At 44.1% G+C, this 20914-nt stretch overlaps 1 protein-coding gene across 1 annotated transcript in view; it reads left to right on the top strand.

Annotated features, from left to right (window-relative positions):
• The first annotated feature begins 6764 nt into the window (after window positions 1-6764).
• The window catches only part of NDFIP1 (Nedd4 family interacting protein 1), a 71789-nt gene continuing 57639 nt past the window's right edge, over window positions 6765-20914 (top strand). Inside the window, exon 1 of the mRNA XM_088444118.1 lies at window positions 6765-6968. Within this exon, the coding sequence (XP_088300244.1) occupies window positions 6936-6968 (33 nt within the window). The 5' untranslated portion in view covers window positions 6765-6935. The remainder of the gene's footprint in view (window positions 6969-20914) is intronic.

The raw sequence follows: 20914 nt of genomic DNA, 5'->3' as shown, positions 1-20914 counted from the left end.
TACGAGCGTGTGCCTGAATTTAAATATTTTTTTACGTTCGCCGAACGTAAGAACGGTCACTTGCATCTGGGTCTGAATGAGGACCTAGGTGCGGATGTTACATACATACACAGTGGTCAGTCTGTGCTATGCTGTTAGTGTATAGTAAGCTAGGTGCGTACACAGTGGTCAGCCTGTGCTTTGCTGATAGTGTATAGTAAGTTAGGTGCGGATGTTACATAAATACACAGAGGTCAGCTTGTGCTTTGCTGTTAGTGTATAGTATGCTAGGTGTGGATGTTACATACATACACAGTGGTCAGCCTGTGCTTTGTTGTTAGTGTATAGTAAGCTAGGTGCGGATGGTACATACATACACAGTGGTCAGCCTGTGCTTTGCTGTTAGTGTATTGTAAACTAGGTGCGGATGTTACATACATACACAGTGGTCAGCCTGTGCTTTGCTGTTAGTGTATAGTAAGCTAGGTGCGGATGTTACATACATACACAGTGGTCAGCCTGTGCTTTGCTGTATAGTAAGCTAGGTGCGGATGTTACATACATACAAAGTGGTCAGCTTGTGCTTTGCTGATAGTGTATAGAAAGGTAGGTGCGGATGTTACATACATATACGGTGGTCAGCTTGTGCTTTGCTGATAGTGTATAGTAAGCTAGGTGCAAATGTTACATAAATACACGGTGGTCAGCTTGTGTTTTGCTGTTAGTGTATAATAAGCTAGGTGCGGATGTTACATACATACACAGTGGTCATCCTGTGCTTTACTGGTAGTGTATAGTAAGGTAGGTGCGGATGTTACATACATACACAGTGGTCAGCCTGTGCTTTGCTGTTAGTGTATTGTAAACTAGGTGCGGATGTTACATACATACACTGTGGTCAGCCTGTGCTTTGCTGTTAGTGTATAGTATGCTAGGTGTGGATGTTACATACATACACAGTTGTCAGCCTGTGCTTTGCTGATAGTGTATAGTAAGCTAGGTGCGGATGTTACATACATACACAGTGGTCAGCCTGTGGTTTGCTGAAAGTGTATAGTAAGCTAGGTGCGGATGTTACATACATACATAGTGGTCAGCCTGTGCTTTGCTGTATAGTAAGCTAGGTGCGGATGTTACATACATACACAGAGGTCAGCCTGTACTTTGCTGATAGTGTATAGTAAGCTAGGTGCGGATGTTACATACATACACAGTGGTCAGCCTGTGCTTTGCTGATAGTGTATAGTAAGCTAGGTGCGGATGTTACATACATACACAGTGGTCAGCCTGTGCTTTGCTGTTAATGTATAGTAAGCTAGGTGCGGATGTTACATACATACACAGTGGTCAGCTTGTGCTTTGCTGTTAGTGTATAGTGTGCTAGGTGTGGATACATACACAGTGGTCAGCCTGTGCTTTGCTGTTAGTGTAAGGTAAGCTAGGTGCGTAACACAGTGGTCAGCCTGTGCTTTGCTGTCAGTGTATAGTAAGCTAGGTGCGGATGCTACATACATACACAGTGGTAAGCCTGTGCTTTGCTGATAGTGTATAGTAAGCTAGGTGCGGATGTTATATACATACACAGTGGTCAGCCTGTGCTTTGCTGATAGTGTATAGTAAGCTAGGTGCGGATGTTACATACATACACGGTGGTCAGCTTGTGCTTTGCTGTTAGTGTATAGTAAGCTAGGTGCGGATGTTACATACATACACAGTTGTCAGCCTGTGCTTTCCTGATAGTGTATAGTAAGGTATGTGCAGATGTTACATACATACATACACAGTGGTCACCCTGTGCTTTGCTGTTAGTGTATAGTATGCTAGGTGTGGATGTTACATACATACACAGTGGTCAGCCTGTGCTTTGTTATTAGTGTATAGTAAGCTAGGTGTGTGCACAGTGGTCAGCCTGTGCTTTGCTGTTAGTGTATAGTAAGCTAGGTGAGGATGTTACATACATACACGGTGGTCAGCTTGTGATTTGCTGATTGTGTATAGTAAGCTAGGTGCGGATGTTACATACATACAGAGAGGTCAGCCTGTACTTTGCTGTTAGTGTATAGTAAGCTAGGTGCGGATGTTACATACATACACAGTGGTCAGCCTGTGCTTTGCGGATAGTGTATAGTAAGCTAGGTGCGGATGTTACATACATACACAGTGGTCAGCCTGTGCTTTGCTGATAGTGTATAGTAAGCTAGGTGCGGATGTTACATACATACACAGTGGTCAGCCTGTGCTTTGCTGTTAATGTATAGTAAGCTAGGTGCGGATGTTACATACATACACAGTGGTCAGCTTGTGCTTTGCTGTTAGTGTATAGTGTGCTAGGTGTGGATACATACACAGTGGTCAGCCTGTGCTTTGCTGTTAGTGTAAGGTAAGCTAGGTGCGTAACACAGTGGTCAGCCTGTGCTTTGCTGTCAGTGTATAGTAAGCTAGGTGCGGATGCTACATACATACACAGTGGTAAGCCTGTGCTTTGCTGATAGTGTATAGTAAGCTAGGTGCGGATGTTACATACATACACGGTGGTCAGCTTGTGATTTGCTGTTAGTGTATAGTAAGCTAGGTGCGGATGTTACATACATACACAGTTGTCAGCCTGTGCTTTGCTGATAGTGTATAGTAAGCTAGGTGCGGATGTTACATACATACACGGTGGTCAGCTTGTACTTTGCTGTTAGTGTATAGTAAGCTAGGTGCGGATGTTACATACATACACAGTTGTCAGCCTGTGCTTTCCTGATAGTGTATAGTAAGCTAGGTGCGGATGTTACATACATACACGGTGGTCAGCTTGTGATTTGCTGATAGTGTATAGTAAGGTAGGTGCGGAAGTTACATACATACACAGTGGTCAGCCTGTGCTTTGCTGTATAGTAAGCTAGGTGCGGATGTTACATACATACACAGTGGTCAGCTTGTGCTTTGCTGATAGTGTATAGTAAGCTAGGTGCGGATGTTACATACATACACAGTGTTCAGCCTGTGCTTTGCTGATAGTGTATAGTAAGCTAGGTGCGGATGTTACATACATACACGGTGGTCAGCTTGTGATTTGCTGATAGTGTATAGTAAGGTAGGTGCGGAAGTTACATACATACACAGTGGTCAGCCTGTGCTTTGCTGTATAGTAAGCTAGGTGCGGATGTTACATACATACACAGTTGTCAGCCTGTGCTTTGCTGTTAGTGTATAGTATGCTAGGTGCGGATGTTACATACATACACAGTGGTCAGCCTGTGCTTTGCTGTTAGTGTATAGTAAGCTAGGTGCGGATGTTACATACATACACAGTGGTCAGCCTGTGCTTTGCTGTTAGTGTATAGTAAGCTAGGTGCGGATGTTACATACATACACGGTGGTCAGCTTGTGCTTTGCTGACAGTGTATAGTAAGCTAGGTGCGGATGTTACATACATACACGGTGGTCAGCTTGTGATTTGCTGATAGTGTATAGTAAGGTAGGTGCGGAAGTTACATACATACACAGTGGTCAGCCTGTGCTTTGCTGTATAGTAAGCTAGGTGCGGATGTTACATACATACATACACACACAGTGGTCAGCCTGTGCTTTGCTGTTAGTGTATGGTAAGCTAGGTGCGGATGTTACATACATACACGGTGGTCAGCCTGTGCTTTGCTGATAGTGTATAGTAAGCTAGGTGCGGATGTTACATACATACACGGTGGTCAGCTTATGCTTTGCTGATAGTGTATAGTAAGCTAGGTGTGGATGTTACATACATACACGGTGGTCAGCTTGTGCTTTGCTGACAGTGTATAGTAAGCTAGGTGAGGATGTTACATACATACACAGTGGTCAGCCTGTGATTTGCTGGTAGTGTATAGTAAGCTAGGTGAGGATGTTACATACATACACAGTGGTCAGCCTGTGCTTTGCTGTTAGTGTATAGTAAGCTAGGTGAGGATGTTACATACATACACGGTGGTCAGCTTGTGATTTGCTGTTATTGTATAGTAAGCTAGGTGAGGATGTTACATACATACACGGTGGTCAGCTTGTGATTTGCTGTTAGTGTATAGTAAGCTAGGTGCGGATGTTACATACATACACGGTGGTCAGCTTGTGCTTTGCTGACAGTGTATAGTAAGCTAGGTGCGGATGTTACATACATATACGGTGGTCAGCTTGTGCTTTGCTGATAGTGTACAGTAAGCTAGGTGCGGATGTTACATACATACACAGTGGTCAGCCTGTGCTTTGCTGTATAGTAAGCTAGGTGCGGATGTTACATACATACACAGTGGTCAGCTTGTGCTTTGCTGATAGTGTATAGTAAGCTAGGTGTGGATGTTACATACATACATACACAGTGGTCAGCCTGTGCTTTGCTGTTAGTGTATGGTAAGCTAGGTGTGGATGTTACATACATACACGGTGGTCAGCCTGTGCTTTGCTGATAGTGTATAGTAAGCTAGGTGCGGATGTTACATACATACATACACAGTGGTCAGCCTGTGCTTTGCTGTTAGTGTATGGTAAGCTAGGTGTGGATGTTACATACATACATACACAGTGGTCAGCCTGTGCTTTGCTGTTAGTGTATGGTAAGCTAGGTGTGGATGTTACATACATACACGGTGGTCAGCCTGTGCTTTGCTGATAGTGTATAGTAAACTAGGTGCGGATGTTACATACATACACGGTGGTCAGCCTGTGCTTTGCTGATAGTGTATAGTAAGCTAGTTGCGGATGTTACATACATACATACACAGTGGTCAGCCTGTGCTTTGCTGTTAGTGTATGGTAAGCTAGGTGTGGATGTTACATACATACATACACAGTGGTCAGCCTGTGCTTTGCTGTTAGTGTATGGTAAGCTAGGTGCGGATGTGACATACATACACAGTGGTCAGCCTGTGCTTTGCTGTTAGTGTATGGTAAGCTAGGTGTGGATGTTACATACATACATACACAGTGGTCAGCCTGTGCTTTGCTGTTAGTGTATGGTAAGCTAGGTGTGGATGTTACATACATACATACACAGTGGTCAGCCTGTGCTTTGCTGTTAGTGTATGGTAAGCTAGGTGTGGATGTTACATACATACACGGTGGTCAGCCTGTGCTTTGCTGATAGTGTATAGTAAACTAGGTGCGGATGTTACATACATACACGGTGGTCAGCCTGTGCTTTGCTGATAGTGTATAGTAAGCTAGTTGCGGATGTTACATACATACATACACAGTGGTCAGCCTGTGCTTTGCTGTTAGTGTATGGTAAGCTAGGTGCGGATGTGACATACATACACAGTGGTCAGCCTGTGCTTTGCTGTTAGTGTATGGTAAGCTAGGTGTGGATGTTACATACATACACGGTGGTCAGCCTGTGCTTTGCTGATAGTGTATAGTAAACTAGGTGCGGATGTTACATACATACACGGTGGTCAGCCTGTGCTTTGCTGATAGTGTATAGTAAGCTAGTTGCGGATGTTACATACATACATACACAGTGGTCAGCCTGTGCTTTGCTGTTAGTGTATGGTAAGCTAGGTGTGGATGTTACATACATACATACACAGTGGTCAGCCTGTGCTTTGCTGTTAGTGTATGGTAAGCTAGGTGCGGATGTGACATACATACACAGTGGTCAGCCTGTGCTTTGCTGTTAGTGTATGGTAAGCTAGGTGTGGATGTTACATACATACATACACAGTGGTCAGCCTGTGCTTTGCTGTTAGTGTATGGTAAGCTAGGTGTGGATGTTACATACATACACGGTGGTCAGCCTGTGCTTTGCTGATAGTGTATAGTAAACTAGGTGCGGATGTTACATACATACACGGTGGTCAGCCTGTGCTTTGCTGATAGTGTATAGTAAGCTAGTTGCGGATGTTACATACATACATACACAGTGGTCAGCCTGTGCTTTGCTGTTAGTGTATGGTAAGCTAGGTGCGGATGTGACATACATACACAGTGGTCAGCCTGTGCTTTGCTGTTAGTGTATGGTAAGCTAGGTGTGGATGTTACATACATACACGGTGGTCAGCCTGTGCTTTGCTGATAGTGTATAGTAAACTAGGTGCGGATGTTACATACATACACGGTGGTCAGCCTGTGCTTTGCTGATAGTGTATAGTAAGCTAGTTGCGGATGTTACATACATACATACACAGTGGTCAGCCTGTGCTTTGCTGTTAGTGTATGGTAAGCTAGGTGTGGATGTTACATACATACATACACAGTGGTCAGCCTGTGCTTTGCTGTTAGTGTATGGTAAGCTAGGTGCGGATGTGACATACATACACAGTGGTCAGCCTGTGCTTTGCTGTTAGTGTATGGTAAGCTAGGTGTGGATGTTACATACATACATACACAGTGGTCAGCCTGTGCTTTGCTGTTAGTGTATGGTAAGCTAGGTGTGGATGTTACATACATACATACACAGTGGTCAGCCTGTGCTTTGCTGTTAGTGTATGGTAAGCTAGGTGTGGATGTTACATACATACACGGTGGTCAGCCTGTGCTTTGCTGATAGTGTATAGTAAACTAGGTGCGGATGTTACATACATACACGGTGGTCAGCCTGTGCTTTGCTGATAGTGTATAGTAAGCTAGTTGCGGATGTTACATACATACATACACAGTGGTCAGCCTGTGCTTTGCTGTTAGTGTATGGTAAGCTAGGTGCGGATGTGACATACATACACAGTGGTCAGCCTGTGCTTTGCTTTAGTGTATGGGGGTTATGTACACTAGTCAGCAGCCGCCCTGTACATTGCTGTGTACACACTATTTCCTCCTCTGTGTCAGTCTGAGTCTCCTCCTTGCTGTTCTCTCTCCTCCTCCTCCTCCTCCCATAGGGCAGAATTAGCCATCTCTCTGTATCATCATTAGTTCCCGGATCTCTTCCTCACAGCCGCCGACACCACCTCGGTCTTTCTGTCACCGGACCCAACGCTCCCTGCTCCGGGCCACCTTCTGCAGATATGTCTGAGCAGAGCGGCAGGAGATACCAGCAGGTACGGGGGAAATGCGTCCTCAATGGGCGGCAGGCCTCTACGCGAGGCTCGGGGATGCGCCTTACGCACTAGGCCAAAGTGTTGTGATCCGACGGCCGTACACTAGTGAGGAGGACACGAAGCGGCATTCCGGGCTGTGCCCGCTGGGATTATATAGCAGCAGTAACGTTATGCGGCGATGTAAATGAGATGAGATATTAGTTGTAGCATATGCTGTACAATAGACACAGGCCCATGCCATGGCTAAACATCAGGGGATATTTGTTTTTAACTTTTATCATATTCACATGGTGGGGAAATGAATTATATTTTGCCTTTAAGATTTACATCTTTATAGCCTATGTATGGTTAGCTGTGCTCATGCATGCACTATAATATCCAGTGTAAATGTCCTTCCCTGTAGGGTGTTCCTCCAGTTATCACACACACACATATATTATCTTAGAGATACACACATTATCCAGGTTGTACATAGAAAATACTGTTGAGATAATAGTATATGTAGCCACAGTATCTGGTGGAAAAGGCACAACCCATTGTCAGTCATTGGTAGTGTATGGGAAATGATATGATTTGTGTGTTATTTTCTCCTCATCTATAGAGAGAGAATATGCAAAAAAGATGACACTCTGCAACTATTGCAATTAACCTAGGGGCATATTCAATTAAACCCTGCAGCTAATTGACTCCCTGGACCTATTCAACTCAGTCTTGGCTCACCATGCATAGCGCTGGATTATATAAGAGTATGCAAACTAGCTAGATTGCACAATACACACACTTGGTTTATTGCAACTGTTCCTGAGTGCTGTTTTTTTTTTTATAGTATATTCTAAAAATAATCCAACAATTCTAGCGTCATAACTTAATTTATTATTTTTGGTGAGTGCCTGTTATTTTTTTTGTACTTGAGCAGTACTATTTTGTGATTGATGACAGTCTCTTCACTGTCCTCATATGGTAGAACCACAAGGAGCTCACTCAGCCAATCTGTTTTTGTGTGAAGTCACGTGTCTTGTTAGTGATTGTGTCACATGACCGTAAAACTGAGTGCCTGTCAGTCATGGCTTGTTAAACCTGCCAGTCAGGGATCTTAGATTAGAATATTGCTGCTAGTGGCTGAGTAATCACATTTTAGTATTGCCTGTGGCTGGTAAGTTTTTATGTAATAAATCATCTTAATGTGCAGCTTTTTATGTAGCTACTTCCCCTAGCACTTTATCGCTAGCTATAGCAACTAAACACATAACATGGTGATCTGCACACGATCAGCCGATGTGTACGATTTTCCTTGAAACTCTCCCCGGCAGCTCTGCACACGATCTGCACACAATTTGGTGTCCAATCATCAAACGATCTCTCCTGCATCCAGACTTTAAACTGTGCATCGCTTCCTAGATTGTCAGATCTGCCGTGCAGTAGTGCACGGCAGATCTGAAGATGCGATGTGCGACCAGCGGGGACGCGCATCGTGAGTGGGGACTCAACGATTTACTCAGGATTTGCCCATATTTTACACGATCTGTCATTCCAATGTGTCGGAATCGGCCAGATCGGGTAAAATATCGCTGTGTGTGGCCAGCATTAGTCTATGGGGGCAGTTCAATTCAGCGCGAATTGAATTGCATCGGGAAGTTGGTCCAAGAGCTATTCAATTCAGCGGGCGTTTACAATTTAACTCGGAGAATGCGGCTTACTGCGCCTTAAGCTGGGAGTTTGGTTGCGGTAACCGCCATTCTATGACTGAAGTGCCGATTGCGAGGCTTTTAACGCAGCGCTAAGCCGGATAAAACAGCCTTGCATCCGGCACTTTAGTTGGATCTCTCCTCGCACCTTCTGGAGGGTGCAAGAAGAAATCATTTAGTCGACCTAATAGCACTCTGAATTGAATAGCTCCGGGTCCAACTTCCCGGCGCTATCCAACTCCTGCTGATTTGAATCGCCCCCAAAGTTAGGCAATAAATTGCTTGAAATGGGATGTAGTTACCATCCCTGCAGTCAGGATGCCAGTGCTCAGAGCACTGGCATCAGAATCCCACCAGCACTCAGAATCCCAGCATCAGAATCCCAACTGCTGGCATCCCAACGGTAACTGTTAGGTTTAGGGTTAGGCACTAGCACCTTAAGAATCAGAGAGCTGGAGATCTGTCGATAACAAGTGACCTGTTATATAATGAATAATATAAACAACATTCAGTTATTAGTATACATTTTAATGATTTTGTCTTTGTACAAATAGTTTTAATGTTTATTGCAAATAATACTGTAGCGTTACTCCCTAGTTTTGGGTCTATTATATAAAACTATTTGTATAATGAAGTAAAAAAAAAAAAAAGACACTATATTTGAGTTATTATATCTTTCTTTTAACATATCTGTTTGTTTATAAAGTATGTCGTTTTCATGGGCTATTCTATATGCCAACTGACTGACTTATTTCCCTGTCTTGACAGGGCTTTGTTCACTTTCTAAGTAATTTGTTATATTTCATCTTGGTACACCTGCTGTTATGTTCTTCTGTAAGATTATAGATGCATAAGGGGTATATTTACTAAAGTGAGAGTTTTTAGAAGAGGAGATGTTGCCCATAGCAACCTATCAGATTCTAGCTATTATCTTCTATAGAAAGTGCTAGTTAAATGTTAAGTAGAATCTGCTCTCCACTTCTAAAAACTCTCAAGGTGCCTACACACATGGCGATATTTTACCCGATCTGGCCGATTCCGACGCTTCAGAACGACAGATCGTGTAAAATATGTCCTAATCGTGAGTCCCCACTCACGATCACGATGCACGTCCCCGCTGGTCGCACACATCGCATCTTCAGATCTGCCCTGCTGTAGGGCAGATCTGCCAATCTGGGATACGATGCACTGAACAAAAAGAAAGGATACATGATGTATCTTTTGTTCATACACCAAATCGTGTGCCAAATTGTGAGCAGGACTGGCGGGGAGCTGCCGGGGGAGTTTCAAGGGACATAGTACACATTGTCGGATCGGCAGCACATTGCCATGTGTGTAGGCACCTCACTTTAGTAAATTTACCCCAATACTGTTTGTTGTGATTTGTTACAACTTTTTAGTATTGATTGAGCATGAACAAAATGTTTGTAGCATGAAAAGTTAATCATTCACAAGATCCTGTTGTGCTGCCTTTTCTAAAGGTGCATATACACGGTCAGATTTGTCAGATGAACGATTTGACCAACAATTTGAACTATGAACGATTTTTGACTGCATTAAAATTAATGGAATCGTCCAAATCTGACTGCAAACACATCAGATGTCAGATATCGCATCATTCATCGTTCAGACATGTCAGATTTTCCTTCAGATATGAACGATTTTTGAAATCGTTATCGTTCAGATCTGAAGAAAAATCTGACCGTGTGTATGCACCATAAGTAATTGTATTGTAAATCTAGTGATATATGAGGCATCACAGTATATGGGATATTTTATCCCATTATCCAGAAAGTTCAGAAAAACCTTCTGCTTGGTGATGATGTCAAACACACAGACATTATCCCAAAGTTCCTCACTTCTCTTTCTTCAGTTACTATTTATGAGATTGGGTGGGTTTCAAGGTCACTGTGGGTATGGGTGGGTGCCAATGTCACTGTGGGTAAATATAGGAGTAATTGTTTAAATTAGCTTATTCTAGTGCAGTGGTTCTCAATTATTTTCTACCTGGGTACCCTTGACAGAACAATCACTGTGGGAGTTGCATCAGTGGCAATGTTGCACCAGTTTGCAATGATAAGTAGAGAAGGAGTCCTATTCCTCCCCTGATTGTCTCGTGCTGTGATGTTGTCACTTTGCCATGGCATTGGGACAACAGGGAATCTGGATATGCATCCAGGGCAATGCTGGTGCAGGCTCTTCAGGTTACTGTCGGAATATGGCTGCTATTGAATTTCTACAGCCAGGAAACGAGTATGAGATGAACCATAGAGCCTGCACTGCATGCAGAGTGCTCTCATAATGGTGCTAATCCCACTCTCCATAGATATGAGTCTAAGTGCTCTCTGCTCTTATGCTAAGTGTTCTTCTTTATGCAGTTTCTTATATTTTTCCGGTAAACACTTATATTTTTGGTAGTGAATAATACGTACATTTTTATGTTCTTTCCATTTAGCTTCTTGATGCCATCATTCCAGACTGAATCAGTCAAGCAAAATAGTTTGAATCATTGCATGTATACCTCTACATAGGCTATTATTTTCCCAGAAATAATCGTCTGCAATTAGCACGTTTTGCCTCTGTAAAGAGCATTGAGTCTGCCGCTGACCTGAAAACACAACACTGATTGCATATGCATACACTACATCATTAATACCACTGTTGGTAATTACTGTATTGCATTGTTTTATATTTAAAGCATTGTTTGATTTATGTGTGAAATATATATTATTTTCTACACGCTTACTTTTAACTAGTTCCCTGAGAGCAGCATTGCGCTATTTTAATAGATCTTGTTTGGGGTAAGGTTCACAGATTAAGAACTGTTTAAGAACATGGGGCCTGATTCAGACCCACTCGCGAGCGGCTGTCCGCTCGCAAGTGGGTCGATGGTGTGCACTGAGCATGCGCACGACGGAGGGAGCTCCGTCGTGCGCATGCGCCAGACGCGACGAGCGAAGGACTTTCCTTCGCTCGTTGTGTCTGATCAAAGGGGGCGTGCTGTCGATGTTGATTGACAGCACGCCCCCATTGGTGGGCGTGCCGGGGGTGTGCCTCCCAGACGGGGGCTTTCCCAAGGGAACGCCTACCGTCAGAAGCCGGCCCACTGACATCACTAGTGATGTCAGTGGGAGTGATTTTGGCTCTGATAGAGCCAAAATCACTCCGGGCCTTGCGGTTGAGAAACTCAACTGCAGGCTCCGGCTCGCAGTGGCGATGGTCACGATGGTCAAGACCATCGCGGCCATCAACCTGCACGCTCGTATAGGCTGTGGGTGGTGACCCACAGCTATACGAGCGTCCAGGAGGACGCTCCATAATTATGGAGGACGGCCCTCATTCAGAGCGAGCGCTCTGCTCAGAGCGTCCGGCTCTGAATGAGGGCCCTGGTATTTACACGTCAAATTATAAGAACTAAATAAATGCAGATGTTTTATTGGGTTGAGAACACAGCCTGTGAAGTGACTAGGAACTAGCGATGTGTACTGAGATATTTCATACACTGTATATTACTTTATGCAATGAAATGTTTCCTTTTTTTAAATTTTTCTGACATTTTTAGGGGGTAATTCAATTAGGTTTTAATGCGGGTGATGTGCTGGAGACCCATTCAGTTAGGAGGCCTTGAAATAGGGCTTAAAATCATTCACTCCTGCTTGCTGATACAGAGGCGCAAGCCGAAATGAGAGATGGTCTATATCCAGGTGTGATGGTCACTTCTAATTGAATAGCTCCCTGGCACATTACACGCATTAAAAACAAGGTGTCAGGATACTTTAACCTAGTTGAATCGTCCATTTTAGAATAATTTAGCAATGTTTCTGATGTGTGTGTGTGTGTGTGTGTGTGCGCGCGTGCTGTTTGTTTTCCCTGATATGGAATAACTATACTCTGGGTTATAATGGCTCTTGCCTAGTCCCCTGTACTTATGTGCAAACAATGGTAGACTCTGGTTCCATCTGAATGCTAATGGTCTCATAGAAGTATAATTATGGTAAGCATCAGGGATTTCTCTATAGCATCTCCTCAGTGCAGCTGAAATCTGCAGGGCTGTGAGCAGCTGATGACTACTCTTGGAATAGATAAGTAACACAACATGTGCAGAGCACTGATAAACCTGCCATACAGTAGTAATAACCACAACAGGTAGGACATTTTGTAGGCTTGCAGTGGCCACAGCATTTATGTAACACAGAAATAGACCATCATGTTTTTATTTACTTTCAAATTACTTTAATTATAAACTAGTAAGTATAGTTACTGTTTAATTACCAGGTTGGCTAAATAATGGATAATTTCTTTGCAATGCACCAATTCACAATGAAAGTTACAAGCTGTAACTCCTTTACATGCACACCATTGCTGCGCTCACACTGCTGTGTAACCACCTCTGATTACATTTAGGCTATGATACTATTAATATAAATTCACAAGCTGTTTAATGTGAAGAAGAAACAGTGTTTCACCAACACCAGCATGGGACAAATTCAGACCACAAACATCAGGGCATAACTCTTTCAAGGCCAAAACAATCTTTTTCTTTTTATGTCCTTCATTGTGTTCTGCATAGAATAACTACTTCATGTCTGCACCCTCAATTTGTGTGGCTAAAATGTGCAAACTGCTCCACTAACTTATCATTTCCACCTTTGACAGTGCTTTTATCTGGTGTCACCAATACATATATCAAATGATGTACCTCCATTTCTGCTCTTAGGTAACCCAATAATACCTCTTTTCCACCAAAAACCCGGGTCCAACCTTGGTTTTCAGACATGGTTACAACCCAGGTGAGACACCGTTTACACAGCACCATCGATCTGGGTTATTCTCAGGTCAGCCCCGTTCACACTGAACCTGGGTCTGCCCTGCTAAACTTATAAGGTCATAAAAAGTTGGAGGTGACTGCTCCACAACCACCAATCGGCTCATTTTAGGCATGACCCAGGTTGGATAACCCGGGTTGCACTGTTTACACTGCACCATTACCCAGGTCCATCCTGGGTCCGACCCTGGTAGCTACCTGGGTTGGATTGTCAGGTCACTTGACGGGTTATTTTTCAGGGACCCTTTTACACTGAGCTGCGACCCGGATAGACCCAGCAAAAACCCAGGTTTTTGCTCTGGTGTAAAAGGGGTATAATATACCTCTAGAACATTCTTTTATTGGACTGAAAGGACAGAAAAAATATGTCCTCAGTCCAATAAAAGAATGTCACAGAATGATACATTTTAGGAACCCTGAAAAATAACATACAATAAGAAACCTCACTAAAATTCAGACATGGCCGGATACCGTCTTGCTCCCCATGCTGCAAAGATGTTAATGAAGACGTTAAACTCTGGTGTGAAAGTTTTAGTAAAAGTGTATTTTGCCCAACACTTGACCATGTTCAGTAGTAATGTGCTGGGACTAGTGTATTTAGTAAGATTTATTAAAAGTGTATTGTCAAGTGTAGCACCCCAAGCATCGGTAGTGTAGTTATGGTGTCAAAGGGTTCATATGCAAGTGGCTGATATGGTTTGCCACTGGTGGTCAATGTTGGAAAAACAGTAGGACAAGTCTCTGTCTAAAACAACATTACTATTTAGTTATGAATATGAAATGTAAATTTTGCACGTTTTATTAATGGTTGAAAAATGATAGCAAGCAAGTGTTTTTCAGCAAATTAAAGTCTTTCCAGCATTTTAGGGTACAGTAGTTTTTCATTGATGTTTGTAAAATGTTGGAATCAACACTTTTACCCCTCATCTGCAAGTTCGAAAACCTCTCATCAATAAAACACCTCCACAAACCTGTCCCTCATCAATAAAACACCTCCACAAACCTGTCCCACATCATTCACACCTCCACAAACCTGTCCCACATCATTCACACCTCCACATACCTGTCCCACATCGTTCACACCTCCACGTACCTGTCCCACATCGTTCACACCTCCACGTACCTGTCCCACATCGTTCACACCTCCACGTACCTGTCCCACATCGTTCACACCTCCACGTACCTGTCCCACATCGTTCACACCTCCACGTACCTGTCCCACATCGTTCACACCTCCACGTACCTGTCCCACATCGTTCACACCTCCACGTACCTGTCCCACATCGTTCACACCTCCACGTACCTGTCCCACATCGTTCACACCTCCACGTACCTGTCCCACATCGTTCACACCTCCACGTACCTGTCCCACATCGTTCACACCTCCACGTACCTGTCCCACATCGTTCACACCTCCACGTACCTGTCCCACATCGTTCACACCTCCACGTACCTGTCCCACATCGTTCACACCTCCACGTACCTGTCCCACATCGTTCACACCTCCACGTACCTGTCCCACATCGTTCACACCTCCACGTACCTGTCCCACATCGTTCACACCTCCACGTACCTGTCCCACATCGTTCACACCTCCACGTACCTGTCCCACATCGTTCACACCTCCACGTACCTGTCCCACATCGTTCACACCTCCACGTACCTGTCCCACATCGTTCACACCTCCACGTACCTGTCCCACATCGTTCACACCTCCACGTACCTGTCCCACATCGTTCACACCTCCACGTACCTGTCCCACATCGTTCACACCTCCACGTACCTGTCCCACATCGTTCACACCTCCACGTACCTGTCCCACATCGTTCACACCTCCACGTACCTGTCCCACATCGTTCACACCTCCACGTACCTGTCCCACATCGTTCACACCTCCACGTACCTGTCCCACATCGTTCACACCTCCACGTACCTGTCCCACATCGTTCACACCTCCACGTACCTGTCCCACATCGTTCACACCTCCACGTACCTGTCCCACATCGTTCACACCTCCACGTACCTGTCCCACATCGTTCACACCTCCACGTACCTGTCCCACATCGTTCACACCTCCACGTACCTGTCCCACATTGTTCACACCTCCACGTACCTGTCCCACATTGTTCACACCTCCACGTACCTGTCCCACATTGTTCACACCTCCACGTACCTGTCCCACATTGTTCACACCTCCACGTACCTGTCCCACATTGTTCACACCTCCACGTACCTGTCCCACATAGTTCACACCTCCACGTACCTGTCCCACATAGTTCACACCTCCACGTACCTGTCCCACATAGTTCACACCTCCACGTACCTGTCCCACATAGTTCACACCTCCACGTACCTGTCCCACATAGTTCACACCTCCACGTACCTGTCCCACATCGTTCACACCTCCACGTACCTGTCCCACATCGTTCACACCTCCACGTACCTGTCCCACATCGTTCACACCTCCACGTACCTGTCCCACATCGTTCACACCTCCACGTACCTGTCCCACATCGTTCACACCTCCACGTACCTGTCCCACATCGTTCACACCTCCACGTACCTGTCCCACATCGTTCACACCTCCACGTACCTGTCCCACATCGTTCACACCTCCACGTACCTGTCCCACATCGTTCACACCTCCACGTACCTGTCCCACATCGTTCACACCTCCACGTACCTGTCCCACATCGTTCACACCTCCACGTACCTGTCCCACATCGTTCACACCTCCACGTACCTGTCCCACATCGTTCACACCTCCACGTACCTGTCCCACATCGTTCACACCTCCACGTACCTGACCCACATCGTTCACACCTCCACGTACCTGACCCACATCATTTAACTCCTAATTGAGCTTTTCAGAGAATTTCACCTGAAATCTGACATGTATTTATTGGTAAAATTGCTATTTAGACCCCTCAAAGAACATGATAATACATTGAGAGGGGTGTACAAGCGATTCTACACTGTGTCCTGACATTTTGTACCTTTTAAAACAAAGATTTTCCCGACCCATTCACGTGCTCAGGGGCTTGTGCACAAAACAGACGTGAGTTTCCTCTGAAAAAACGATGTTTGGATTGCAAATGAAATTCGCAGTGCACGTTCTCCATTAGAATGGCTCGCAGAACCCAACTTGCACCTAATTGGATTGACCCCCACAAGTCTTTCAGATATACTTAATATATATATATATACTTGGGTCTTTCAGATATACTTAATATATATAACTTGCTGCAACATACTCCTTCCCTGTTTACCCCATCTGTGTCACACCTGTTTATCTGCTCCGCCTTTAGAATGTAAGCTCTTACGAGCAGGACCCTCTCCCCTCTTGTGCTTTTCCTTACTTTACTTTCATCTACTTCCTACCTCCCACCAGGGCATCTAACGCTTGGTTGCTTACGCTCTCTTATATCATATCTCATATAGGTGTTATGGTCACTTATGTAGCAATGTATATTATCCATGTCCTTGTCCTATATTGTATTGTACTGTAAGTCGCTTCTCAAATTACTTGTTTATGTATTTTGTAAGGCGCTACGGAACACTCGTGGCGCCTTATAAATAAGGATAATAATACTGTTCATCATTAATGACACATTTTTCTGTGGGGGTAAAATCACTTCTTTTAACAATGATGGTTATCCAAAAAGGTAGTCTAGTTTTAGGTAATTCAATGGTTGATTGGATTATGATATTTCAGAATCCACATGCTGCTAAATGCCCTCACATGCCACTGGGACCTCCCATTTACTCTGTCACTGCAGAGCACGCAGAGAAGGGATTTTGCGCATGTGGGCAGACTGCACCTCACTTACACTGATTACATGCGCTGAGCGATCTTCCACCACTTTCCTGTATTGTATAACCAGCTTCATCAATTGTCATTGAGGAAGTTTTGCTGCAAAACTCTCAGCTATGTGTAGTAAATTGGAAGTAAAGTTTAAGCTACTGTATATCCTAATGGGTGTTTTTTTTCAGGTGTGCAGGAAGTGCTAATGAAATCTTTCAGGCTCCTATCTTTTCTAGTTTGTACTGATATGACTTAAAATTTTACCAAAACCATCTAGTAATACAGTGCGTAACCTGTTTTCAGGAAAAATTCTTTGTGTTTTAAAAACAAAATGAAACCTAAGAAAATAAAAAAATAGAACCCTTTGCTAATATTCAGTGATCGCTCAGGCCAAAAAAATTTGTGAGTCCCAGGGACCCCTTGCTTTAAAGAATTGGGGTCCTTCACTGTTTTTGGGTCCCATTACATATTATGGGGGGTGAGGGCAGGCAGCAGTTGGAGTAGAGCTTGGGGGTAAAGGTAGGGAGAAGTTTGGGTAGAGCTGGGGGGGCGTAAGGGCGGTCAGTTCTGGGGGTACAGACTGGACAATTGCAGAAAGCAGTTGCAACACTGCTGGGGAGCAAGGAGGGGGCTATGGGCAGGCAGTGCTGGGGGTAGGGAGGTGGTAAGGGTAGATGCCCCCAGTACTGCACCAACTGGTAAGGAGGGAGTTAGGGGCAGACAGTAATGGGGGGATAGGGAGGTGGCAAGGGTAAGTGACAACAGGGACAGTACTGGAGGGGGTAGAAGGAGGTTAGGGACAGGCAGTGCCAGGGGTAAGGGTAAAAAGTAGCTGGGGCAGTACTGGGGGGCACGGATGGGGTTTGGGCAAGCAGTAATGGGGGTAGGGAGGGTGTAAGGGTAGATAGCAGCTGGGGCAGTACTGGGGGCAAGGAGGAGATTAGAGGCTGGGGCTAAGCAGGCGGTAAGAGTAGATAGAAGGGCAGCTTAAAGTAGTAGTAGTAATAGCATTTGATCACCAAGTTCAAGGAACAATCAGTTTTGATTGCTGTAATGGGGGAATAAATCCAATGTACAATAAGAAATCACCTATTGTGAATTACAGCCACTTCCTGTCAGCTATACCAGAATTTCAATTATATATTGTTATGGTAGATAAAATACATGATAGAGTTACTGTGTGTCTGTTGGATATAGTTATTCTTAGAAATTCTGAGTCATCAACCATGTCATATTTATAATGGAGCGACTGGAGGTTCCAAGGTCTCGCAGGACTGCCACAGCATCAAACCACCCCAACCTGCTTATAAAATTGACTTGAACAATCCTCCACAGTGCCCCCCCGCCGGGGCCATGGCCACGTGTCCCTGTAGTGCACTGCCGGGTACTGCAGCATCAAGGAAAGCCTGGCGCTGAACTTGCTATAGAGGGCTGACCACACCTCCACTTTTTATAGTCTTCCCTGGCCGGGCCAGAGAGACATCAATCATTTCATCAGGAGCCATATGGTTGAAGATAGTACTAAAAGTACTGAAACGTTCTATTGATCCTTTGGTCTCTGCTTGATTTATTGAGAGGGGAGTGCTGCACCTTCATGCTTCTATATATATATATATATATATATATATATATATATATATATATTAGGGATGTGCAGGCTCGGATAGGTTCGAGTTTGCACGTGGAGTTCGGATTTTTCCCTCCAAAAAAACGGAACTCAGAACGAGGCAAAACGTCATCTTACATGGACGAACATCATCATTCCTGGTCTTTTGTCCAGGAATGATGATGTTCGTCCATGTAAGATGACGTTTTGCCTCGTTCTGAGTTCCGTTTTTTTGGAGGGAAAAATCCGAACTCCACGTGCAAACTCGAACCTATCCGAGCCTGCACATCCCTAATATATATATTAGTCCAACAAAACCGTTTTGCCATCATAACATTTCCATTGGTCGTAAGGGCAGAGACACACTGGAGCTTTCACCGCAGCCTATAAGGGGTTCATCCTATTCTTCTTCGTGCACATTGGGGGCAGAATAAATGCTACAAATATGACCACTGCTAGGATACGTTTATTGTTGGAAACTACCGGTGCGCTCTAAACTTAGTATATACTTTACAGTATCTCCAATATTAATGTTCATTCTAGCACCTGTCACAACCTATGCAGTTCCTCTTTCCTACCTGGGGTGTTGCTCTCTGTTCTGGAGCTTCTGTGTGTGTGTGTGTGTGTGTGTGTGTGTGTGTGTGTGTTCTTTGTTATCCTTGACTTGGATAATTTTTGTACTTTTATGCATCTGACGTAATAGCGCCATTCCTCCCACACAATTTTATTTATAGTGATGGAATCTGTTGGCAGCCACTACCCCAAAGCTTCTTGTGCCTGTTGTTGGTAATGGCTCCATTCAACTGGGATTAAATATAGGTGTAAGAACTGTTTGCACACCTCCCACCAACTGCAAGCGTGTGTCATGTGATGTAACTGGTGTTCTCTTATGTCAGTCAGTGAATATCCAGCCTTGGTCAGGTTTTATTTTTATGCATTCTTGGTTTCCACTAGTCTCTTCATATTTTCCATGTTGTGATTTTCCACCAAATGAAGCAACCGCTTAGTAATATCTAAACACAAATTCCAGCATATTTTCACCCCTCCTCTATGTTAAAAATATCAATTAGACTTATATAGGAACATACTGTGTGATCACATTTTAACTGGTAGTGATATCAAAAACAGAACTAATTGCAGGGGCTTTTTTTTCCCAGTTCAGACTCATTACTGTCACAGCTTAAACATATGTTAACTAAACGCACCCTAGTGTGCTCAATGGCTAATATATATAATATAATAATACATACATACATACATACATACACGGCGGCTCTCCCCGGCTTTGAAAACAGCTCAGACAGACACCAACTGTATCATCGTTTCAGATGTATTATCACATCTATCGTCAGGTTGAAATAAGCATAAAACAATCTTAGGTAAGATTGTTTTATGCTTATTTCAACCTGAGGATAGATGTGATAATACATCTGAAACTTTGATGATGCAGTTGTTGTCTGTCTGAACTGTTTTCAAATCCGGATATATATAATATATTATTCTATAATCTTACACACACACATGTATATGTGGGTTGGGTACGGGATACCGGTGGTCAGAATCCTGACGCCGGCATCCCGACAGGGTTAGGATACAGACACTTACCCCTTAAACCTCCCCCTCCCCCTCCCCCTCGCGGCCTAACCCTAATCCTAACATTCCCCCCTAACCCCAATACTTAGTTGAGATGCTGTCGCCGGGAGTCCTCTGACTGGTGTTGGGATTTCGACGCTGGGATCCCTATTGTCGGGATCTCAACTGCATCCCGTTTTTATGTATTTTTTTATATATTAGCAGAGCTATATGAAAAAAGAAAAATATAATGGGCCTGTGGATGATGTGTACACAAACTTAACAGATGAATGTTTTATCTTTAGCTACTTGCTGGCCACCTGTACTTAAATGATGAAACACTAGACTCTTCAATATTCTACCTGACTTTTTAAAATGGTAGTTCAGAATTAAGAGGATGACTTGTCTTTTGAGTGAGGTCTTATTCGGTACATGACACCACACCACCACCTG

Source organism: Taudactylus pleione, unplaced genomic scaffold (genome assembly GCF_031769625.1).
Source record: "Taudactylus pleione unplaced genomic scaffold, aTauple2 ptg000349l, whole genome shotgun sequence".
In the NCBI taxonomy this organism is placed as follows: domain Eukaryota; kingdom Metazoa; phylum Chordata; class Amphibia; order Anura; family Myobatrachidae; genus Taudactylus; species Taudactylus pleione.
This window is presented reverse-complemented; position numbering and strand designations above follow the sequence as displayed.